This window comes from Triticum urartu, chromosome 3A (genome assembly GCF_056163025.1).
Source record: "Triticum urartu cultivar PI428250 chromosome 3A, HENAU_Tu73, whole genome shotgun sequence".
Classification (NCBI taxonomy): Eukaryota; Viridiplantae; Streptophyta; class Magnoliopsida; order Poales; family Poaceae; genus Triticum; species Triticum urartu.
Window position 1 is genome coordinate 222,212,332 of NC_141875.1, and position 17,853 is coordinate 222,230,184.

Genomic DNA, 17,853 nt, shown 5'->3' on the forward strand with positions numbered 1-17,853 from the left:
GTTGACAATTATCTCTATGATAAATGAGTTGGGAGGCAAAACATTAAGCCCCTATCTTTCTCTCTGTTCGATGGATGTCATTTGTTCTAAAAATATGCTTTGAGTACTAGCAATCATAGAAGACTATATGATGATTGAGTATATGGAGCTCTTACTTAGACTTGGTTGAGAATAAGTTGAATTGCAATTTTTTGGTGACTAAGAACATAGGTTGTTAAGTTTCAAGAGAAGGCATTGTTTGAACTGTAACATGCGAATTGATTGCTACTTTATCACGTTGAGTTTATATGAGAAAGAGTTGTTGTTATGATTCTACGAAAAGTGATTGAAATTATCATTGATCAAACTTATGCGATTTGCTAGCATTCACACTTCATAAATTATTTCTTTTATCATTTACCTACTCAAGGACGAGTAGAAATTAAGCTTGAGGATGTTGATGCGTCTCCAACGTATCTATAATTTATGAAGTATTCATGCCATGTTTAAAAAAAATATATGGTGTTGGTATGATTTAAACGGAACTAACCTGGACTGACGCTGTTTTCAGGAGAACTACTGTGGTGTTGTTTTTTGTGCAGAAATAAAAGTTCTCAGAATTGGACAAATTTTTTGACTAATTTTTTGGAAGAAAATAGAAATAATGGAGCAAAGAACCACTAGAGGGGGCATGCTGCCCACAAGACACACGGGCGCGCCACCCCCCTGGCATGCCTTGGTGGGTGGTGGTCACCCTAAGGCCCATCTTCGCGTGATTCCAATGCTAAAAAATCATATATATTCATAAACCCCCAAAAGTTAACCAAGATCAGAAGTTTCGCTGCCGCAAGCCTATGTAGCCATGAAAAACCAATCTAGACCGTGTTTCGGCACCCTGTCGGAGGGGGGAAATAACCATAGGTGGCCATCTTCATCATCCTGGCGGCCACCATGATGACGAGGGAGTAGTCCACCCTCGAGGTTGAGGGTTTGTACCAGGAGCTATGTGTTTAATCTTTCTCTCTCGTGTTCTTGACTTGGCATGATCTTGATGTATCACGAGTTTTGTTAATATAGTTGGATCATATGGTGTTTCTCCCCCTCTATCTTGTTGTGATGAATTGATTTTTCCCTTTGAGATTTCGTTATTATCGGATTGAATACTTCTATGGATTTGAGAGCACTTGATGTATGTCCTACTGTGAATACCCATGGTGACAATGGGGTATCATATTGATTCACTTGATATATGTTTTGGCACTCAACTAGTGGATTCCGAGGTGACATTGGGGTAATCAATGCATAGGGGTTGATGCACGTTCTCGTTTTTGTTTCTTCGGTAGAAATCTTGGGGCACTCTTTGAGGTTCGTTGTGTTCAATTGAGTTTTATGAATCTGAAATTGTTTGGTGCATATCGTATAATCAACTCACAGATACTCGTGGTGACATTGGAGTATCTAGGTGACATTAGAGTTGGTTGATGTGTATCATATGGTGTTATTTTAGTACGAACTCTTAGATAGATCGATCGGAAAGGATAACTTGGTGTTATTTTAGTACGAACTCTTGGATAGATCAATTGGAAAGGATAACTTTGAGGTGGTTTCGTACCCTACAAACAATTTTGTCTTATGTTCTCCACTAGATAAGAACTTTGGAGTGATTCTTCATCGCATGTTGAGGGATGGTTATATGATCCAATTATATTACATTGTTGAGAGATTGCACTAGTGAAATTACAGACCCTAGGCCTCATTTTTAAGCATTGCAATACCGCTTGTGCTCACTTTTGTTACTTACTACCTGGCTTCTTTTAATTGTTACTATTACGAAAATCAATATATACTATCATTACTACACTTGTATCACCATCTCTTCGCCGAACTAGTGCACATATACAAATTGCCATTTTATTTGGTGTGTTGGGGACACAAGAGACTCTTTGTTATTTGGTTGCAGGATTGTTTGAGAGAAACCATCTTCATCCTACGCCTCCCACGGATTGATAAACCTTATGTCATTGATACGTCTAAAACGTATCTATAATTTTTTATTGTTCCATGCTATTATATTATCTGTTTTGGATGTTTTATATGCATTAATCTGCTATTTTATATGATTTTGGGACTAACCTATTAACCTAGAGCCCAGTGCCAGTTTTTTGTTTTTTTCCTTGTTTTAGAGTTTTGCAGAAAAGGAATACCACAAGCAGTCCAAACGGAATAAAACTTTCGCCATGATTTTTCTTGGACCAGAAGACACCCACGAGACTTGGAGTGCAAGTCAGAGGAGCCTCGAGGCGGCCACAAGGGTGGAGGGCGCGCCCCCCGACCTTGTGGGGCCCTCGTAGCTCCCCTGGCCTAATTCTTTCGCCTATATATACTCTTATACCCCAAAAAACATCGAGGCGGCCACAAGGGTGAGGGCGCGCCCAGGGGGTAGGGCGCGCCCCCCAACCATGTGGGCCCCTCGGTGACCCCCTGACCTAGATCTTCCTCCTATATGTACACATATACCCCAAAAACTTCCAGGGGAGCCATGAAACCACTTTTCCACCGCCGCAACCTTCTGTACTCGTGAGATCCCATCTTGGGACCTATTACGGCATCCTGCCAGAGGGGGATTCAATCACGGAGGGCTTCTACATCAACACCATTGCCTCTCTGATGAAGTGTGAGTAGTTTACCACAGACGTATGGGTCCATAGGTAGTAGCTAGATGGCTTCTTCTCTCTCTTTGATTCTCAATACCATGTTCTCATCGATGTTCTTGGAGATCTATTCGATGTAATACTCTTTTGCGGCGTGTTTGTTGAGATCCGATGAATTGTGGGTTTATGATCAGCTTATCTATGAATATTATTTGAATCTCCTCTGAATTCTTTTATGCATGATTTGATATCTTTGCAAGTCTCTTCGAACTATCGATTTGGTTTGGCCAACTAGATTGGTTTTTCTTGCAATGGGAGATGTGCTTAGCTTTGGGTTCAGTCTTGCAGTGCTCGATCCTAGTGACAGAAGGGGAACCAACACATATTGTATTGTTTCCATCAAGGATAAAAAGACGGGGTTTTCATCATATTGCTTGAGTTAATTCCTCTACATCATGTCATCTTGCTTAAGGCGTTACTCCGTTCTTTACGAACTTAATACTCTAGATGCATGCTGGATAGCGGTCGATGTGTGGAGTAATAGTAGTAGATGCAGAATCATTTCGGTCTACTTGACACGGACGTGATGCCTATAATCACGACCATTGACTTAGATATCGTCATAACTTTGCGCTTTTCTATCAATTGCTCGGCAGTAATTTGTTCACCCGCTATAATATTTTCTATCTTGAGAGAAGCCTCTAGTGAAACCTATGGCCCCCGGGTCTATTTTCCATCATATAATTTTCCGATCTACAATTATAGTTTCCTATTTACTTTCTTTGCAATATTTTACTTTCTGTTCCATAAACCAAAAATACCAAAAATATTACTTTACTGTTTATCCATCTCTATCAGATCTCACCTTGCAAATAACCGTGAAGGGATTGACAACCCCTTTATCGCGTTGGGTGCAAGGTTGGTGTTTGTTTGTGCAGGCATTCGGTGGCTTGCGCGTTGTCTCCTACTGGATTGATACCTTGGTTCTCAAAACTAAGGGAAATACTTACGCTACTTTGTTGCATCACCGTTTCCTCTTCAAGGGAAAAACCAACGCAAGGTCAAGAGGTAGCAAGAAGGATTTCTGGCGTCATTGCCGGGGAGATCTATGCCAAGCCAAGACATACCAAATACCCATCATAAACTCTTATCTCTCGCATTACATTATTCGCCATTCGATTCTCGTTTTCCTCTCCCCCACTTCTAAAATGATTTTCGAAAAAATTCGCCTTTTCTTCGCCCCTCTTTCGTTCGTCTTCTTCATTTGCTTTTTGTGTGGTCGTGTGTTTAAACGCCCGGTTAGCTCTCATGTCTAGCCCTTTCTCTCTTCCTTTGTCTCCCGATTTTGAAGTTCTTCACTTCAAACAAAGACAAGGAGAAAATTTAAAAGATGGTTGGTATAGGATTATAGAATCCTATCATAGTTACACTATAGAGGGATATTTCAAGATTTTACTTCACAATTTTTATGTCGGGCTAACCATGTCCCATAGACAACTCTTGGATTTTACCGCTAAAGGGGATTTTAATGAAATTGATCCCAGTATTGCGTATGAGATTATAGAGGGGATAGTAGGAGTACTACCCCCACAAAAGGGATTACATCATACTCAAGAAGGGACTCAAGTTTTTGAGAAACTATGCGAAGTAACAAAAAATTTGCAAAAATTTCTTAAACCTTTTAAAAATGTTAGCGGGAACCTTCACCGCATGAATATGTTGACCACTCTTTGCAATAAGCGGTTGGATGTTCTAGATCTAAAAATTTCCGAGTATGACGGGAAACGTAAGGAACCTCCCGGGTTCGAGCATAACTTCTGACGGATTTCGGGTTCCACAGACCCTTGAGAGGTTCGAACTCTGGGGTGCGTGCAAAGAACTCGTCTTCCCTAGTCTTCCTACTCACTAATCTCAGAGCCTAGCTCGATGAACTGAATGTAAAAGAGACACAACGGTTTACCCAGGTTCCGGCCACCTTGCGGTGTAAAACCCTACTCCTGCTTTGTGGTGGATTGGCCTCGAGGAGCTGGGGATGAACTAGTACAGTGGGAGAACAACCTTAGGAGGAGGAGTGTTCTTGTGCTCGATGAGCTGGTGGGTGTGAGGATGATCTGAATGATCCCCTTCTATGGTGGTGGCTAGGTCCTATTTATAGTGGCCTTGGTCCTCTTCCCAAATGAAGGCGGGAAGGGATCCCACAACGGCCAAATTCGAAGGGAGACAACTAGTACATGCTATCCTGACAGAAGTAGTCTTTGCCTACAAAAGCCTCTGGTCGTGACGTCGTGGTGGGCTTGGCGATGACCTCCATCCTGCCATCCTGGTGATCTTGGTCTTGTTGCACCGGAATAGAAACCTTTGGCTGATTACTTGGGACTCCGCGCCTGCGCTTGCCTCCTTAGCACCAAAGAGGAAACTGGTACACTACGCCCGCTGGCGCCCACCTGGCCTTGGTCATCATGGCTCACGTCATCCGAACCTCGCGAGGTGAGCCTTGCATAGAAATCCCCGCTCCTTGGGAGCCAGCCTATAGAGAATGCTCCTCGTGGAGGTCTTGATGTCGTCCACCTCGCAAGGCTTGGCCCCTCACGAGGGTCTTGAGTTGTTGATGCTGAAGCTGGGCCATACCGGGCCGTTGATGGAGCCATCTCGTGGGCCGTAGGTAGGAAATTCTGGGTACCCCCGTGCCCAGAACACCGACAGTAGCCCCGGGCCCAAGGCGCGTTCGAACTTGGCTTCGAGGCGAGGCCAAAGGGCAAGTGCGGAGCGTCGCGGGCCCTTACTGCCTGCGGCCTTGGTTGACGTGTGCAGATTGATGGGACGTGGGCGTCTCCGCTTCCCCATGCTGCCTCGGCAACCGTTCGACTTGATGTGACTCTACTGCATGCAGAGGAAGACCATCATTGTGTGGGATCGTGGAGGCCGGCGGTTGGCCTCCCTAAGGCTATAAATGAGGGAAGGGGCGGAGCCCCTCTTGCTCATCTCCGTCTTCTCGCCGTCCGCTTCTTCTTCTTCTTCTTCTTCCTTGCCCCGTCGTCTCGCTGCAGTTCTCATGGCGCCGCGCGAGGAAGTTTTCCACCGCCGAGAAGGGAAAAGCACCCAAGGAGGGACCAGACTCGCCGCCGCCCAAGAGGGGGAGAGGCCGCCCTCGCAAGCATGTTGCGACCCCGGCGGTAGCTCCTCAAGGGCGCGGATTTACTTCTTCGGGGGCTGGTGTCGCTTTGGGTGGCCGCGGCGGCGCTTCTTCTCGAGGTGGGGGATGCCAAGGGCGAGGAAGCCCCTACGATAAGGGGAGACGTGATGTGGTCACCCGGCCTCCTCGGTCGTGCTTCCATTCGGCGGATGTGCTCCCAGAGTTCGTCGTGTGGTCAGAGAGGCCCGCCGGCACCTGGCTCCAGCTTCCGCACTCCTTTGCCGGCCAGTTGTCGGCCATGGGGCTTGACGGCCTCTGGCTGTAGGCTGGCGGCTGCTACAGCAGGGCCTCATGGGCCGGGGTTGAGGTCACCGTCACGGGCAACGTGGCCTTGACCCGTGGTTGGCAGGCATTCACCCGCGCACGAGGCCTGAGCGGGAGGTGCACCCTCGACTTCAAGTATGATGGCCTCGCGACCCTCTATGTGAGGGTGTTTGGGGAAGACGGCCATCACGCCGGGTGCTGCCCCAAAGACGGCAGCGACGATGATGAGCTTGGCCTTGACGGCAGCCGTGAAGACGCTGAGGGTGAGCTTGCCCTTGGCGACGGCCGCACTTCCTTCAGCAGCGGCGGCTCCTCATCCGGCGAGAGCATGAGCAGCGGCGGCTACGACCAGCTGCCACGTCATTGGGCTTGCACTGGGGAAGGTGGCGGGTCGTCTCGTCGTCGTGCTCCGGTGAAGCGGGAGGAGGACTCGGGCTGAGTCCGGGGCTGCCGGGGCCTGGCATCGGGAGCTGCTGCGGCCGTGCGGGCCACTTTTGTTTAACCTTTCCTTCTTCCTGCATTTTGAAAAAATTAGAGGGCCCCGCTGGGGTGTGTAATGAACTATGGCACTTACGCTACTATGCTATGCTTATTATTTTGATGTTATGCCATGATATCTATACTCCGAGTAAGTGCGGTTTGGGTACTTAGCTTGATATGCTTGCGGTAGTTTCCTGCCTCACGAGGGCACACCTCTCCAGCGGCGTCCGGTGAAGCTCCCTTCCTGATGCCTCAGGAGCCGTCGGGGCTCAGGAGGCATTGTAAAGCTGCAGAGTTATAAGAAAGCTTAGCGGGGTGTCTCATTCTTCCTCATGCGAGCCCCCATGCATGGGTTGGCTGGGGCTAGTACAATGCGTCACACTGCCCAGAGGCACGGACTTAAGAGGGTGCGCACGCCCACGAGCTCATTCAAGAGCATCTCGCGAGGATTAAAGAAGTCGAGGCTTCGGCGAGGTGTCTTCACAGTGTGGGCGAACCCAAACGCACACACCTGCCTAGCCCCCACGCACATGACGCATGAGGAGGAGCGACGGGCAACTGCAGCTCTTCTAGGGCCAAGACTGAGAGGCGAGCGAAGCAAGAAGAGAAAATTTCCAACTCGAAGAACAAAGAAGAACGCGAAAACTCCAAATTCCATTAAGAAGTTGCAAACCAACCACAGGAAGCAAGCAAAAGAACAGTTGCGTCCGGCACCTAGTCTAGTCTTCTCACCAGCGTAGAGCTAAGTGCTGCCACTAGGACGTGGGAGGAAGCCCCCGTGAGGCCCACGGGCGACACTCAGGAGACTTCGGGGCGTGTACAGCCCCACTCATTATTACGTGAGAGTGTCACAAGCGAAGACCTTCACAGGCATTGATCCTTGCTTCACGGGTATAACTTCCAGAGGTGCTGGATATTCCAGGTGTTCTGGATTGGGATCCCGTCCTGCGTCTCCAGGCGCACGTCACCAGGCCTAGAGACACGGGAGATCCTGAATGGGCCCTCCTACATGGGTGAGAGCTTATGCAGCCCCTCCCTGGAGAGCCCCCGCCTCAGCACAAAATCACCCACCTCGAGCGTCCTGGAGCGGACGCTGCGGTAGTGGTACCGCCGTGGCGCCTGCTGGTACCTTGCTGCTCGGAGCGCGGCTTGACGGTGGTGTTCCTCCCCCAGCACGAGGTCCTTCCCCTGTGAGGCGTCCTGGCATGCCTCGTCAAACGCCAAGACCCGCGTGGAGTGATGCCTGACCTCGTGCGGGAGAACCATGTTAGCTCCGTAGATGAGGAAGAACGAAGTTTCGCCTGTTGGCTTGGTCACGGTGGTGCGGATGGACCACATCATGGACTGGAGCTCGTCCAGCTAGCCCCTGCCGCAGGCCTCGAGCTTCTTCTTGAAGGTCCTTGCCTTGAGGCCTCTCATGACCTCCACGTTGGCGTGCTCGGCCTGGCCATTGCTCCTGGGGTGTGCCACTGAGGCGTAGCATATCTGTGTTTCAAGGTTAGCACAATATGTTTTGAAAAGGTTGCTAGTGAACTGTGAGCCGTTGTTGGTGATAATGCGATTAGGGACCCTGAACTGGCTCACGAGGCCCTTGATGAACTTGACTACTGAGCTGGCTGGGATGGTGCGGACAGCCTCCACTTCTGCCCACTTGGTGAACTTGTCGATGGCGACGTAGAGGTAGCGGTAGCCCTCGGGCACTCAAGGGAACAGGCCCAAGATGTCCAGCCCCCAGACCACGAATGGCCATGAGAGCGGGATGGTCTAGAGACCCTGAGCAGGCTGGTGGGTTTGCTTTGCATGGAACTGGCAGGCTTCATAGGATCTCACCAGCTCAGTGGCGTCATTGAGCGCCGTGGCCTAGTAGAACCCGCTGCGAAACGCCTTGCCCATGAGGGTGCATGATGACGAGTGATGCCCGCAGTCCCCGCCATGTAAGTCGGCCAACAGCTCCCATCCCTGCTCCCTGGAGATGCATCGCAGAGAAACATCATTTGGCCGTTTCTGATAGAGCTCACCGTCCTGAATGCATTACACAGTGGCCTGTCGAGCCACGTGCTCCGCATCTTCCTCCTTCTTCGGCAGGGTCAGCTGAAGCAGGTACGCCTTGAAATCTTCGGTCCAGCACCCCTCCTGAGGCTCGAGCGCGAGGAGTAAATGCGCTCCCAAGGTTGGGCCACAAGCGGGGGCTCCCGAGAGGGGTGCTGGGGGAGCTGCTCCTGAGGCGATGTTGGTTCCGCAGCAGGAGGGGCTGCTGAAGGCTTGAAGAGCCGCTCCTCGAAGACGCCAGGCTCCTGAGGCAGGCACCGGGACACCCTCTTGGCGATGTCATCAGCTTCCTTGTTTGTTCCGCATGGCACATGTTGTAGTTCCAGGCCCAAGAATTGTTTCTCAATTTTGCGTACCTCCGCAAGGTGTGCCTCCATATGCTCGCCCTTCGGCTCGTAAACTTTGTTGGAGAAGTTGACGAGGAGCTCAGAGACGCCCTTGATGGTGAGGCACTTCACTCCCAAGGCAGCCACAGCCTTGAGACCAGTGATCAAGCCCTCATACTCCGCGATGTTGTTGGAGACCTTCTCGCCCTACTGGAAGCAGAGCTGCACGGTGTAGTAGAGATTGTCCTGGGTGGGCGAGATGAGCACGGCTCCAGCCCCCGCGCCCTGACGCATGAAGGCGCCGTCGAAGTACATGAACCGGCCGTCTGGTGCCTCGCTTCCTGGTGAGAGAGGTTGGTCCTCGCCTGCTTCGGGGCTGGGAACGTCAGTCCATTCCGCCACGAAGTCGGTGGGTGCGACGCCCTTGATGACCTTGGTGGTGCTGAACTCCAACTGGAATGCCTGCAACTCGATGTTCCATTCGGTGACTCTCCCCCGCAGCATTGGGGCTCCGGAGCACTCTTTCAAGTGGGTAAGCCGAGACGACCTTGATGGGGTGGCCTTGGAAGTAGTGGCACAGCTTGCGGGAGGCGAAAAGGAGTGCGAGCAAGATCTTTTGCGGCATGGGGTAGCGCGCCCACGCGTCGCGTAGTACCATGCTGACGAAGTACACCAGGTGCTCGACGAGGGCAGAAGTGTCGGCGGGGTCTTGTACCTCCTGAGGCTGGAGGGCCTCAGGAGCTTGGCCATTTGTTGGGGCAGCCAGGGCCTCAAGAGCGTCGTCCTGAGGAGCTTGGTCATCTGTTGGTGCAGCCGAGGCCTCAGGAGCGCCATCCTGAAGCTGCGCCGTCTTGACCGGGTGCGTGGCGTCGCTGGGCGGGCCCTTGGCCTAGCGCTCCTCCCTAACCGCCACCAGCGCTGTGCTGGCAGAGTGAGGTGTGGCGGCTAGGTAAAGCACCAGGGGCTCAAGAGGACACGGCACTACCATCACCGGTGGGCTGGTGAGGTATCTCTTGAGGTCTTGGAATGCCGCGTCATCCTCTAGAGTCCACTCTAACGGCCCCTTCTTTTTCATCAGCTTGAAGAACAGGAGGGCGCGTTCCCCTAGCTTGGAGATGAAGCGCCCAAGCGAGGTCACATAGCCCGCCAGCTTTTGCATTTCCTTGAGAGTTTGTGGCGGGCTCATCCTTTCTATTGCCTTGACCGGGTTTGCCTCGATTCCCCTGTGCGACACCAGAAAGCCCAGCAGCTTGCCAGAGGGGACGCCAAACACACATTTCTCCGGGTTGAGCCGCAGATCCACCTTGCACAGACTGAGAAATGTTTCTTCCAGGTCCTCGATAAGGGTCCTTGCCTCCCGAGACTTCACTATGTCGTCGACGTAGGCCTCGGCGTTCCTCCCGAGCTGCCGGCCCAAAGCGATGTGCATCAGCCGCTGGAGGCGTTACGCAACCGAAACGGCATGCAGGTGTAGCAATACACCCCACATGGGGTCAGGAAAGCCGTCTTCTTAACATCCTGCACCGCCATCTTGATTTGGTGATAGCCCGAGAAGGCGTCCAGGAAACACAGCAGGTCACACTAGGCGGTGGAGTAGACGATCTGATCGATACGTGGAAGTGGAAAGGGGTCTTGAGGGCAAGCCTTGTCGAGGTTGGTGAAGTCGACGCACATGCGCCCCTTTCCTCCCTTCTTGGGGATGATGACCAGGTTTGCCAACCATTCTGGGTACCGCACATCCCGAATGACACCGGCATCTTGCAGCTTGCAGGTCTCTTGGATGATGAACGACTGCTTCTCTGTGGACTGCCGCCACGCCTTCTGCTTCACTGGTCGTGCATTGGGGCACACCCTTAAGTGATGCTTGATTATTCCCCTTGGGATCCCAACTAGGTCCTTGGGCTCCCATATGAACATCCTTGTTCGCGTGTAAGAAGTCAACTAACGCCTTTTCTTGATCTTGAGAGAGGTTGGAACCTATGGTGAAGGTGGCACCCGATGCCCCATCTTCATCGACCGGCACCTGCTTTGTCTCGGCCCGATCTTGAGAGAACATCTGCTTCTTCTTTGCTGGCCCAGCCCCCGGGGCCTCTGGGGCCCCTCCCTCGGCTGGACGCACTGCTGCTGCGGCCCTGAAGGTGAGCTTGAGGGTTGTCAGCGCGTCCTTGGTGTCTCCTGCCACGGTGAGGACGCCGCTGCTTCCCGACATCTTTATAAGATTGTAGGAAGGGTGAGTCGCTGCCATGATCTTGGCCAGGGTCAGGTACTCGAGGATGGCGTTGTACAGGAGGCTGATGCGCACGATGTTAAAGTCAATAAGCTCGGTGCGGTAATTGTCGCGGGTGCCGAAGGTGGCGGGGAGGCGGATCTGCCCGAGGGGGGTGGTGGAGCCATCGAGAACCCTAGAGAAGGGCTTCGTAGGGCGGAGCCGGCCATGGGGCACATGAAGCAAGCCGAATGCTTCCACCGAGGGGACGTTTAGGCCGGCTCCACCGCCGATGAGGGTTTTGGTGACCGCCACATTGCAGATGGTGGTGGTCCCCGGAGTCGAAGATGAGATCGGCCTTTGGCGCCGCCCAACCTGGCAGTGCCGCCTGCTGCCCATGGAGTGCGCCCGCCTAGCGAAAGAACTACTTGATGTGGCAACCCGAGGGTGGTGCCTGTGAACCACCTAGGAGGGCTGCGACGGCATGGGGCGCCAGTGCCGCGAAGCGCGCGACACAGAGGCCGCGCAACTCCTCCTAGGAGGCCACAAAAGATCCTGGCAGGCTGAGCAGCCAGGCACGCGGCGCGCCTACAAGGGCCATGGGGAGCTAGTTGGCCATGACCTTGTCGTCACCGCCGACTTCCCACACAGCCTCCTTGTATGCCCGGTGAAAACCTGTCGGGTCTGCCGCGCCGTCGTAGCGAGGCGGCATCTCCGGCCTGAACTTGGGTGGCCACTGCACTCGCCGTAACATGGGGGTGAAGGCCTAGAGACCCATGGCGCCTTCGTGCGCGCCCATCGACCCAGCCGGAGGAGTGGCGGCGTCTGCCATGAGAGCTGAACGGCGTGAGCGGAGTGCGGCGGATGGAGAAGTGAAGCTTCGACGCACCCCTACCTGGCGCGCCAAATGTCAAATTTCGGGTTCCACAAACCCTTGAGAGGTTCGAACTTTGGGGAGCATGCGAAGAACTCGTCTTCCCTAGTCTGCCTACTCGCTAATCTCACAGCCTAGCTCGACGAACTGAATGGAAAATAGAAACAACAGATTGCCCAAGTTCGGGCCACCTTGCGGTGTAAAACCCTACTCCTGCTTTGTGGTGGGTTGGCCTCGAGGGGCTGGGGATGAACTCATACAGTGGGAGAACAACCTTAGGAGGAGGAGTGTTCTTGTGCTCGATGAGCTGGTGGGTGTGAGGATGATCTGAATGATCACCCTTCTATGGTGGTGGCTAGGTCCTATTTATAGTGGCCTTGGTTCTCTTCCCAAATGAAGGCGGGAAGGGATCCCACAACGGCCAAATTCGAAGGGAGACAACTAGTACATGCTATCTTGACAAAAGTAGTCTTCACCTACAAAAGCCTCTGGTCATGACACCGTGGTGGGCTCGGTGATAACCTCCGTCCTGCCATCCTAGCGGTCTTGGTCTTGTTGCACCGGAATGGAAACCTTTGGCTGATTCCTTGGGACTCCGCGCCTACGCTTGCCTCCTTAGCACCAAAGAGGAAACTGGTACACTGCGCCCGCTAGCGCCCGCCTGGCCTTGGTCTTCATGGCTCACGTCATCTAAACCTCGCCAGGTGAGACTTGCATAGAAATCTCTGCTCCTCGGGAGACAGCCTGGAGAGACTGCTCCTCGTAGAGGTCTTGATGTCGTCCTCCTTGCGAGGGTCTTGAGTTGTTGATGCTGAAGCCGGGTCGTACCGGGCCGTCGAGGGAGCCACGCCATGCTCCGAAGGCAGGAAAGTCTGGGTACCCCCGATCCCAGAACACTGACAACTCCATCAAAAATATACAGGCCAAAGATGATAACACTTAGATCTATTCGTTTTTTATGCCTAGCTAGGGCGTTAAACAATAGTGCTTGTCGGGAGGAAACCCAATTTTATTTTTGTTCTTACTTTTTAGGTCCTGTTTTGCAATAAATATTTCTTCTAGCCTCTGTCTAGATGTGGTTTATGTTTTAATTAGTGTTTGTGCCAAGTAAGACCTTTCAGATAGCTTACGGCGATAGTGGATTTGATCCTGCTGAAAAACGGAAACTTTTGCACCCAGAAGATTAGTTTTCATTTTTTACAGAAGCGCGATAACATATTGATTCTTTTTGTAGAGGATTAATAAAAAAATTGCCTAGGACTTCCTAACTTTTCAGGATTTTTGGAGTTACAGAAGTATTCGAAATATCCAGATTGCATCAGACTATTTTGTTTTTGACAAATTCTGTTTTTCACGTGTTGTTTGCTTATTTTGATGCATCTATGGATAGTATCGGGAGGTATGAACCATGGAAAAGTTGGAATATAGTAGATATTACACCAATATAAATAAATAATGAGTTCACAATAGTACCAAAAGTGGTGATTTATTTTCTTATACTAACAGAGCTTACGAGACTTTCTGTTGTGAAGTTTTCAAGTTTTGGCTAAGGATTTGATGGAGTATGGAACAAGGAGCGGCAAAAGGGTAATATTCAAGGATGTCAAAAAGCCTAAGCTTGGGGATGCCCCGGGAAGGCATCCTATCTTTCGTCTTCATCTATCGGTAACTTTACTAGAGGCTATATTTTTATTCACCTCATGATATGTGTTTTGCTTGGAGCATCTTGTATGATTTGAGTCTTTTCTTTTTAGTTTGCCACAATCATCCTTGATGTACACACCTTTTGGAAGAGGCACACATGAAACGTGATTTATTAGAATATTGTATGTGCTTCACTTATATCTTTTGAGCTAGGCAATTTTACTCTAGTGCTTCACTTATATATTTTTAGAGCATGGCGGTGGTTTTATTTTATAGAAATTGATGAACTATCGTACTTCACTTATATTATTTTGAGAGTCTTTAGAACAGCATGGTAATTTACTTTGGTTATAAAATTAGTCCTAATATGATAGGCATCCAAGAGGGATATAATAAAAACATTCATATAAAGTGCGTTGAATACTATGAGAAGTTTGATTCCTTATGGTTGTTTTGAGATATGAAGATGGTGATATTAGAGTCATGCTAATAAGTAGTTGTGAATTTGAGAAATACTGGTGTTGAGGTTTGTGAGTCCCGTAGCATGCACGTATGGTGAACCGTTATGTAACGAAGTTGGAGCATGAGATGTTTTTTGATTGTCTTCCTTATGAGTGGTGGTCGGGGACGAGCGATGGCCTTTTCCTACCAATCTATCCCCCTAGGAGCATGCGCATAGTACTTTGTTTTGATGACTAATAGATTTTTGCAATAAGTATGTGAGTTCTTTATGACTAATGTTGAGTCCATGGATTATACGCACTCTCACCTTTCCGCCATTGCTAGCCTCTCTAGTACCGCAACTTTCGCCGGTACCATAAACCCACCACATATCCTTCCTCAAAACAGCCACCATACCTACCTATCATGGCATTTCCATAGCCATTCCGAGATATATTGCCATGCAACTTTCCGCTATTCCGTTTATTATGGCATACATCATCATTGTTATATTGCTTTGCATGATCATGTAGTTCATATCGTATTTGTGGCAAAGCCACCATTCATCACTTTTTATACATGTCGCCCTTGATTCATTGCACATCCCGGTACACCGCCAGAGGCATTCACATAGAGTCATATTTTTGTTCTAGTATCGAGTTGTAATTCTTGAGTTGTAAGTAAATAGAAGTCTGATGATTTTCATTATTAGAGCATTGTCCCATGTGAGGAAAAAAAGAGAAAGGCCAAATAAAAAAGAGAAGGCCCAAAAAAAGAAAAGAAAAGAAAGATGGAAAAAGAGAGAAGGGACAATGTTACTATCCTTTTTTTGCCACACTTGTGCTTCAAAGTAGCACCATGATCTTCATGATAGAGAGTCTCTTATGTTATCACTATTAGCTTTAATCTTGATTCCTTTTATTAGCATGTTTGAGTTTTGCATGTAGTCTAGTCTAGTGTGGTGTTCGTCCAGTGAAGGCTTCAGCTAAGCGTGCCAAGGAGGTGAGATCCCAGGATGCCGTGTGAGGCGGCGAGCATGGCGAGATGCCAATGGTGCTGCGTAAGAAGTGGCAAGACGTATCAGAGGCTGGAGCCGTGATGGACTGCATCAAATTGGGTTGGGTGAACCGTCCGGTCGTTCTGTTTGTTGGACTAGTTGTCCATGCGTGAGTTGGTTTAGTCCTAGCCGAGAGTATCGTTGCTAGTAGTTGATGCATGCATGTAGTGGCCTGGTCACAAGTGGCTGCCGAGTCATTTGGATCATGGAGTGAGTTTAGGCCGTGGGTAGTGCATGCAGTGGTTAGTTAGTGGTGGTAGTGGGCTGTTGTGCGTGAGTGCATGTCATAGTCTGTGGTCCTTTGTATATATAACCTTGCATTGAGTTAATGAGAAAGAGGTTGTGAGGGCTAGAGAAAAGATGTAGCGCCTCGTGTGACCGAGGAGAAAGGCCTCTTGGCAAAGCTGGTTGGATTTCTTCCTTGGTGTGTGCCTGTGTGTTTGAGTTTCTCCGATGTGAGTGTCTTCTTGTGTTCTTGAGAGAAGAAGATAGAGAGAAACCACAAGAGAGTTGTGTGAGGCAACGAGAGAAAAAGAAGAGCGGCGCTGCGAGGAGACGGTGCCAACAATCACTTTCATATACTAGTGGGAATTTTTCATTATAGAACTTGGCTTGTATATTCCAATAATGGGCTTCCTCAAACGCCCTAGGTCTTCATGAGAAAGCAAGTTGGATGCACACCCACTTAGTTTTCTTATTTTGAGCTTTCATAAACTTATAGCTCTAGTGTGTATGTTGCATGGCAATCCCTACTCACTCGCATTGATATATATTAATGGCCATCTTCGTAGCCCGTTGATACGCCTAGTTGATGTGAGACTATCTCCTTTTTTGTCTTCTCCACAACCACCGTCTATTCCACCTATAGTGCTATGTCCATGGCTCACGCTCATGTATTGTGTGAAAGTTGAAAAGGTTTGAGAATGTCAAAAGTATGAAACAATTGCTTGGCTTGTCATCGGGGTTGTGCATGATTTGAATATTTCGTGTGATGAAGATGGAGCATAGCCTGACTTTATGATTTTGTAGGGATAAGCTTTCTTTGGCCATGTTATTCTGAGAAGACATAACTATTTGTTAGTATGCTTGAAGTATTATTGTTTTTATGTCAATATTAAACTTTTGTTTTGAATCTTATGGATCTGAACATTCATGCCACAATAAAGAGAATTACATGGATAAATATGTTAGGTAGCATTCCACATCAAAAATTCTGTTTTTATCATTTACCTACTCGAGGACGAGCAGGAATTAAGCTTGGGGATGCTTAATATGTCTCCAACATATCTATCATTTTTTACTGTTCCATGCTATTATATTATCTGTTTTGGATGTTTTATATGCATTAATATGCTATTTTATATGATTTTTGGGACTAACCTATTAACCTAGAGCCCAGTGCCAGTTTCTATTTTTTCCTTCTTTTAGAGTTTTGCAGAAAAGGAATACCAAATGGAGTCCAAACGGAATAACACTTTTGTGATGATTTTTCTTGGACCAGAAGACACCAAGGAGACTTGGAGTGCAAGTCAGAGGAGCCTCGAGGCGGCCACAAGGGTGGAGGGCGCGCCCCCCGACCTTGTGGGGCCCTCGTAGCTCCCCTGACCTAATTCTTTCGCCTATATATACTCTTATACCCCAAAAAACATCAAGGGGGCCACGAAACCACTTATCCACCGCCGCAACCTTCTGTACCTGTGAGATCCCATCTCGGGGCCTTTTCCGGCATCCTGCCGGAGGGGGATTCGATCACGGAGGGCTTCTACATCAACACCATTGCCTCTCCGATGAAGCGTGAGTAGTTTACCACAGACCTACAGGTCCATAGCTAGTATCTAGATGGCTTCTTATCTCTCTTTGATTCTCAATACCATGTTCTCCTCGATGTTCTTGGAGATCTATTTGATGTTATACTGTTTTGCGGTGTGTATGCCAAGATCCGATGAATTGTGGATTTATGATCAGCTTATCTATGAATATTATTTGAATCTCCTTTGAATTCGTTTATGCATGATTTGATATCTTTGCAAGTCTCTTCGAACTATCAATTTGGTTTGGCCAACTAGATTGGTTTTTCTTGCAATGGGAGATGTGATTAGCTTTGGGTTCAATCTTGTGGCGCTCAATCCTAGTGACAGAAGGGGAACCAACACGTATTGTATTGTTTCCATCGAGGATAAAAAGATGGGGTTTTCATCATATTGCTTGAGTTAATTCCTCTACATCATGTCATCTTGCTTAAGGCGTTACTCCGTTCTTTATGAACTTAATACTCTAGATGCATGCTGGATAGCGGTCGATGTGTGGAGTAATAGTAGTAGATGCAGAATCGTTTCGGTCTACTTGACACGGACGTGATGCCTATATTCATGATCATTGCCTTAGACATCGTCATAACTTTGTGCTTTTCTATCAATTGCTCGGCAGTAATTTGTTCACCCACCGTAATATTTTCTATCTTGATAAAACCTATGGCCCCGGGTCTATTTTCCATCATATAAGTGTCCGATCTACAATTTTAGTTTCCTATTTACTTTCTTTGCAATATTTTAATTTCTGTTCCATAAACCAAAAATACCAAAAATATTACTTTACCATTTATCCATCTCTATCAGATCTCACCTTGAAAATAACTGTGAAGGGATTGACAACCCCTTTATCGCGTTGGGTGCAAGGTTGCTGTTTGTTT

At 48.9% G+C, this 17,853-nt stretch overlaps 1 protein-coding gene across 1 annotated transcript; it reads right to left on the reverse strand.

Annotated features, from left to right (window-relative positions):
- Positions 1-7,572: 7,572 nt before the first annotated feature.
- LOC147979283 (uncharacterized) lies at positions 7,573-7,908 on the reverse strand. Its single transcript, XM_087515130.1, has one exon. It carries the CDS (start codon positions 7,906-7,908, stop codon positions 7,573-7,575), a length of 336 nt encoding a protein of 111 aa, XP_087371256.1.
- Between the last annotated feature and the right edge of the window lie 9,945 nt (positions 7,909-17,853).

What these genes read in the sequence shown, in the direction of transcription:
- LOC147979283 (XM_087515130.1), bottom strand. Translation starts at nt 7,908, where the DNA reads ATGATGTGGTCCATCCGCACCACCGTGACCAAGCCAACAGGCGAAACT.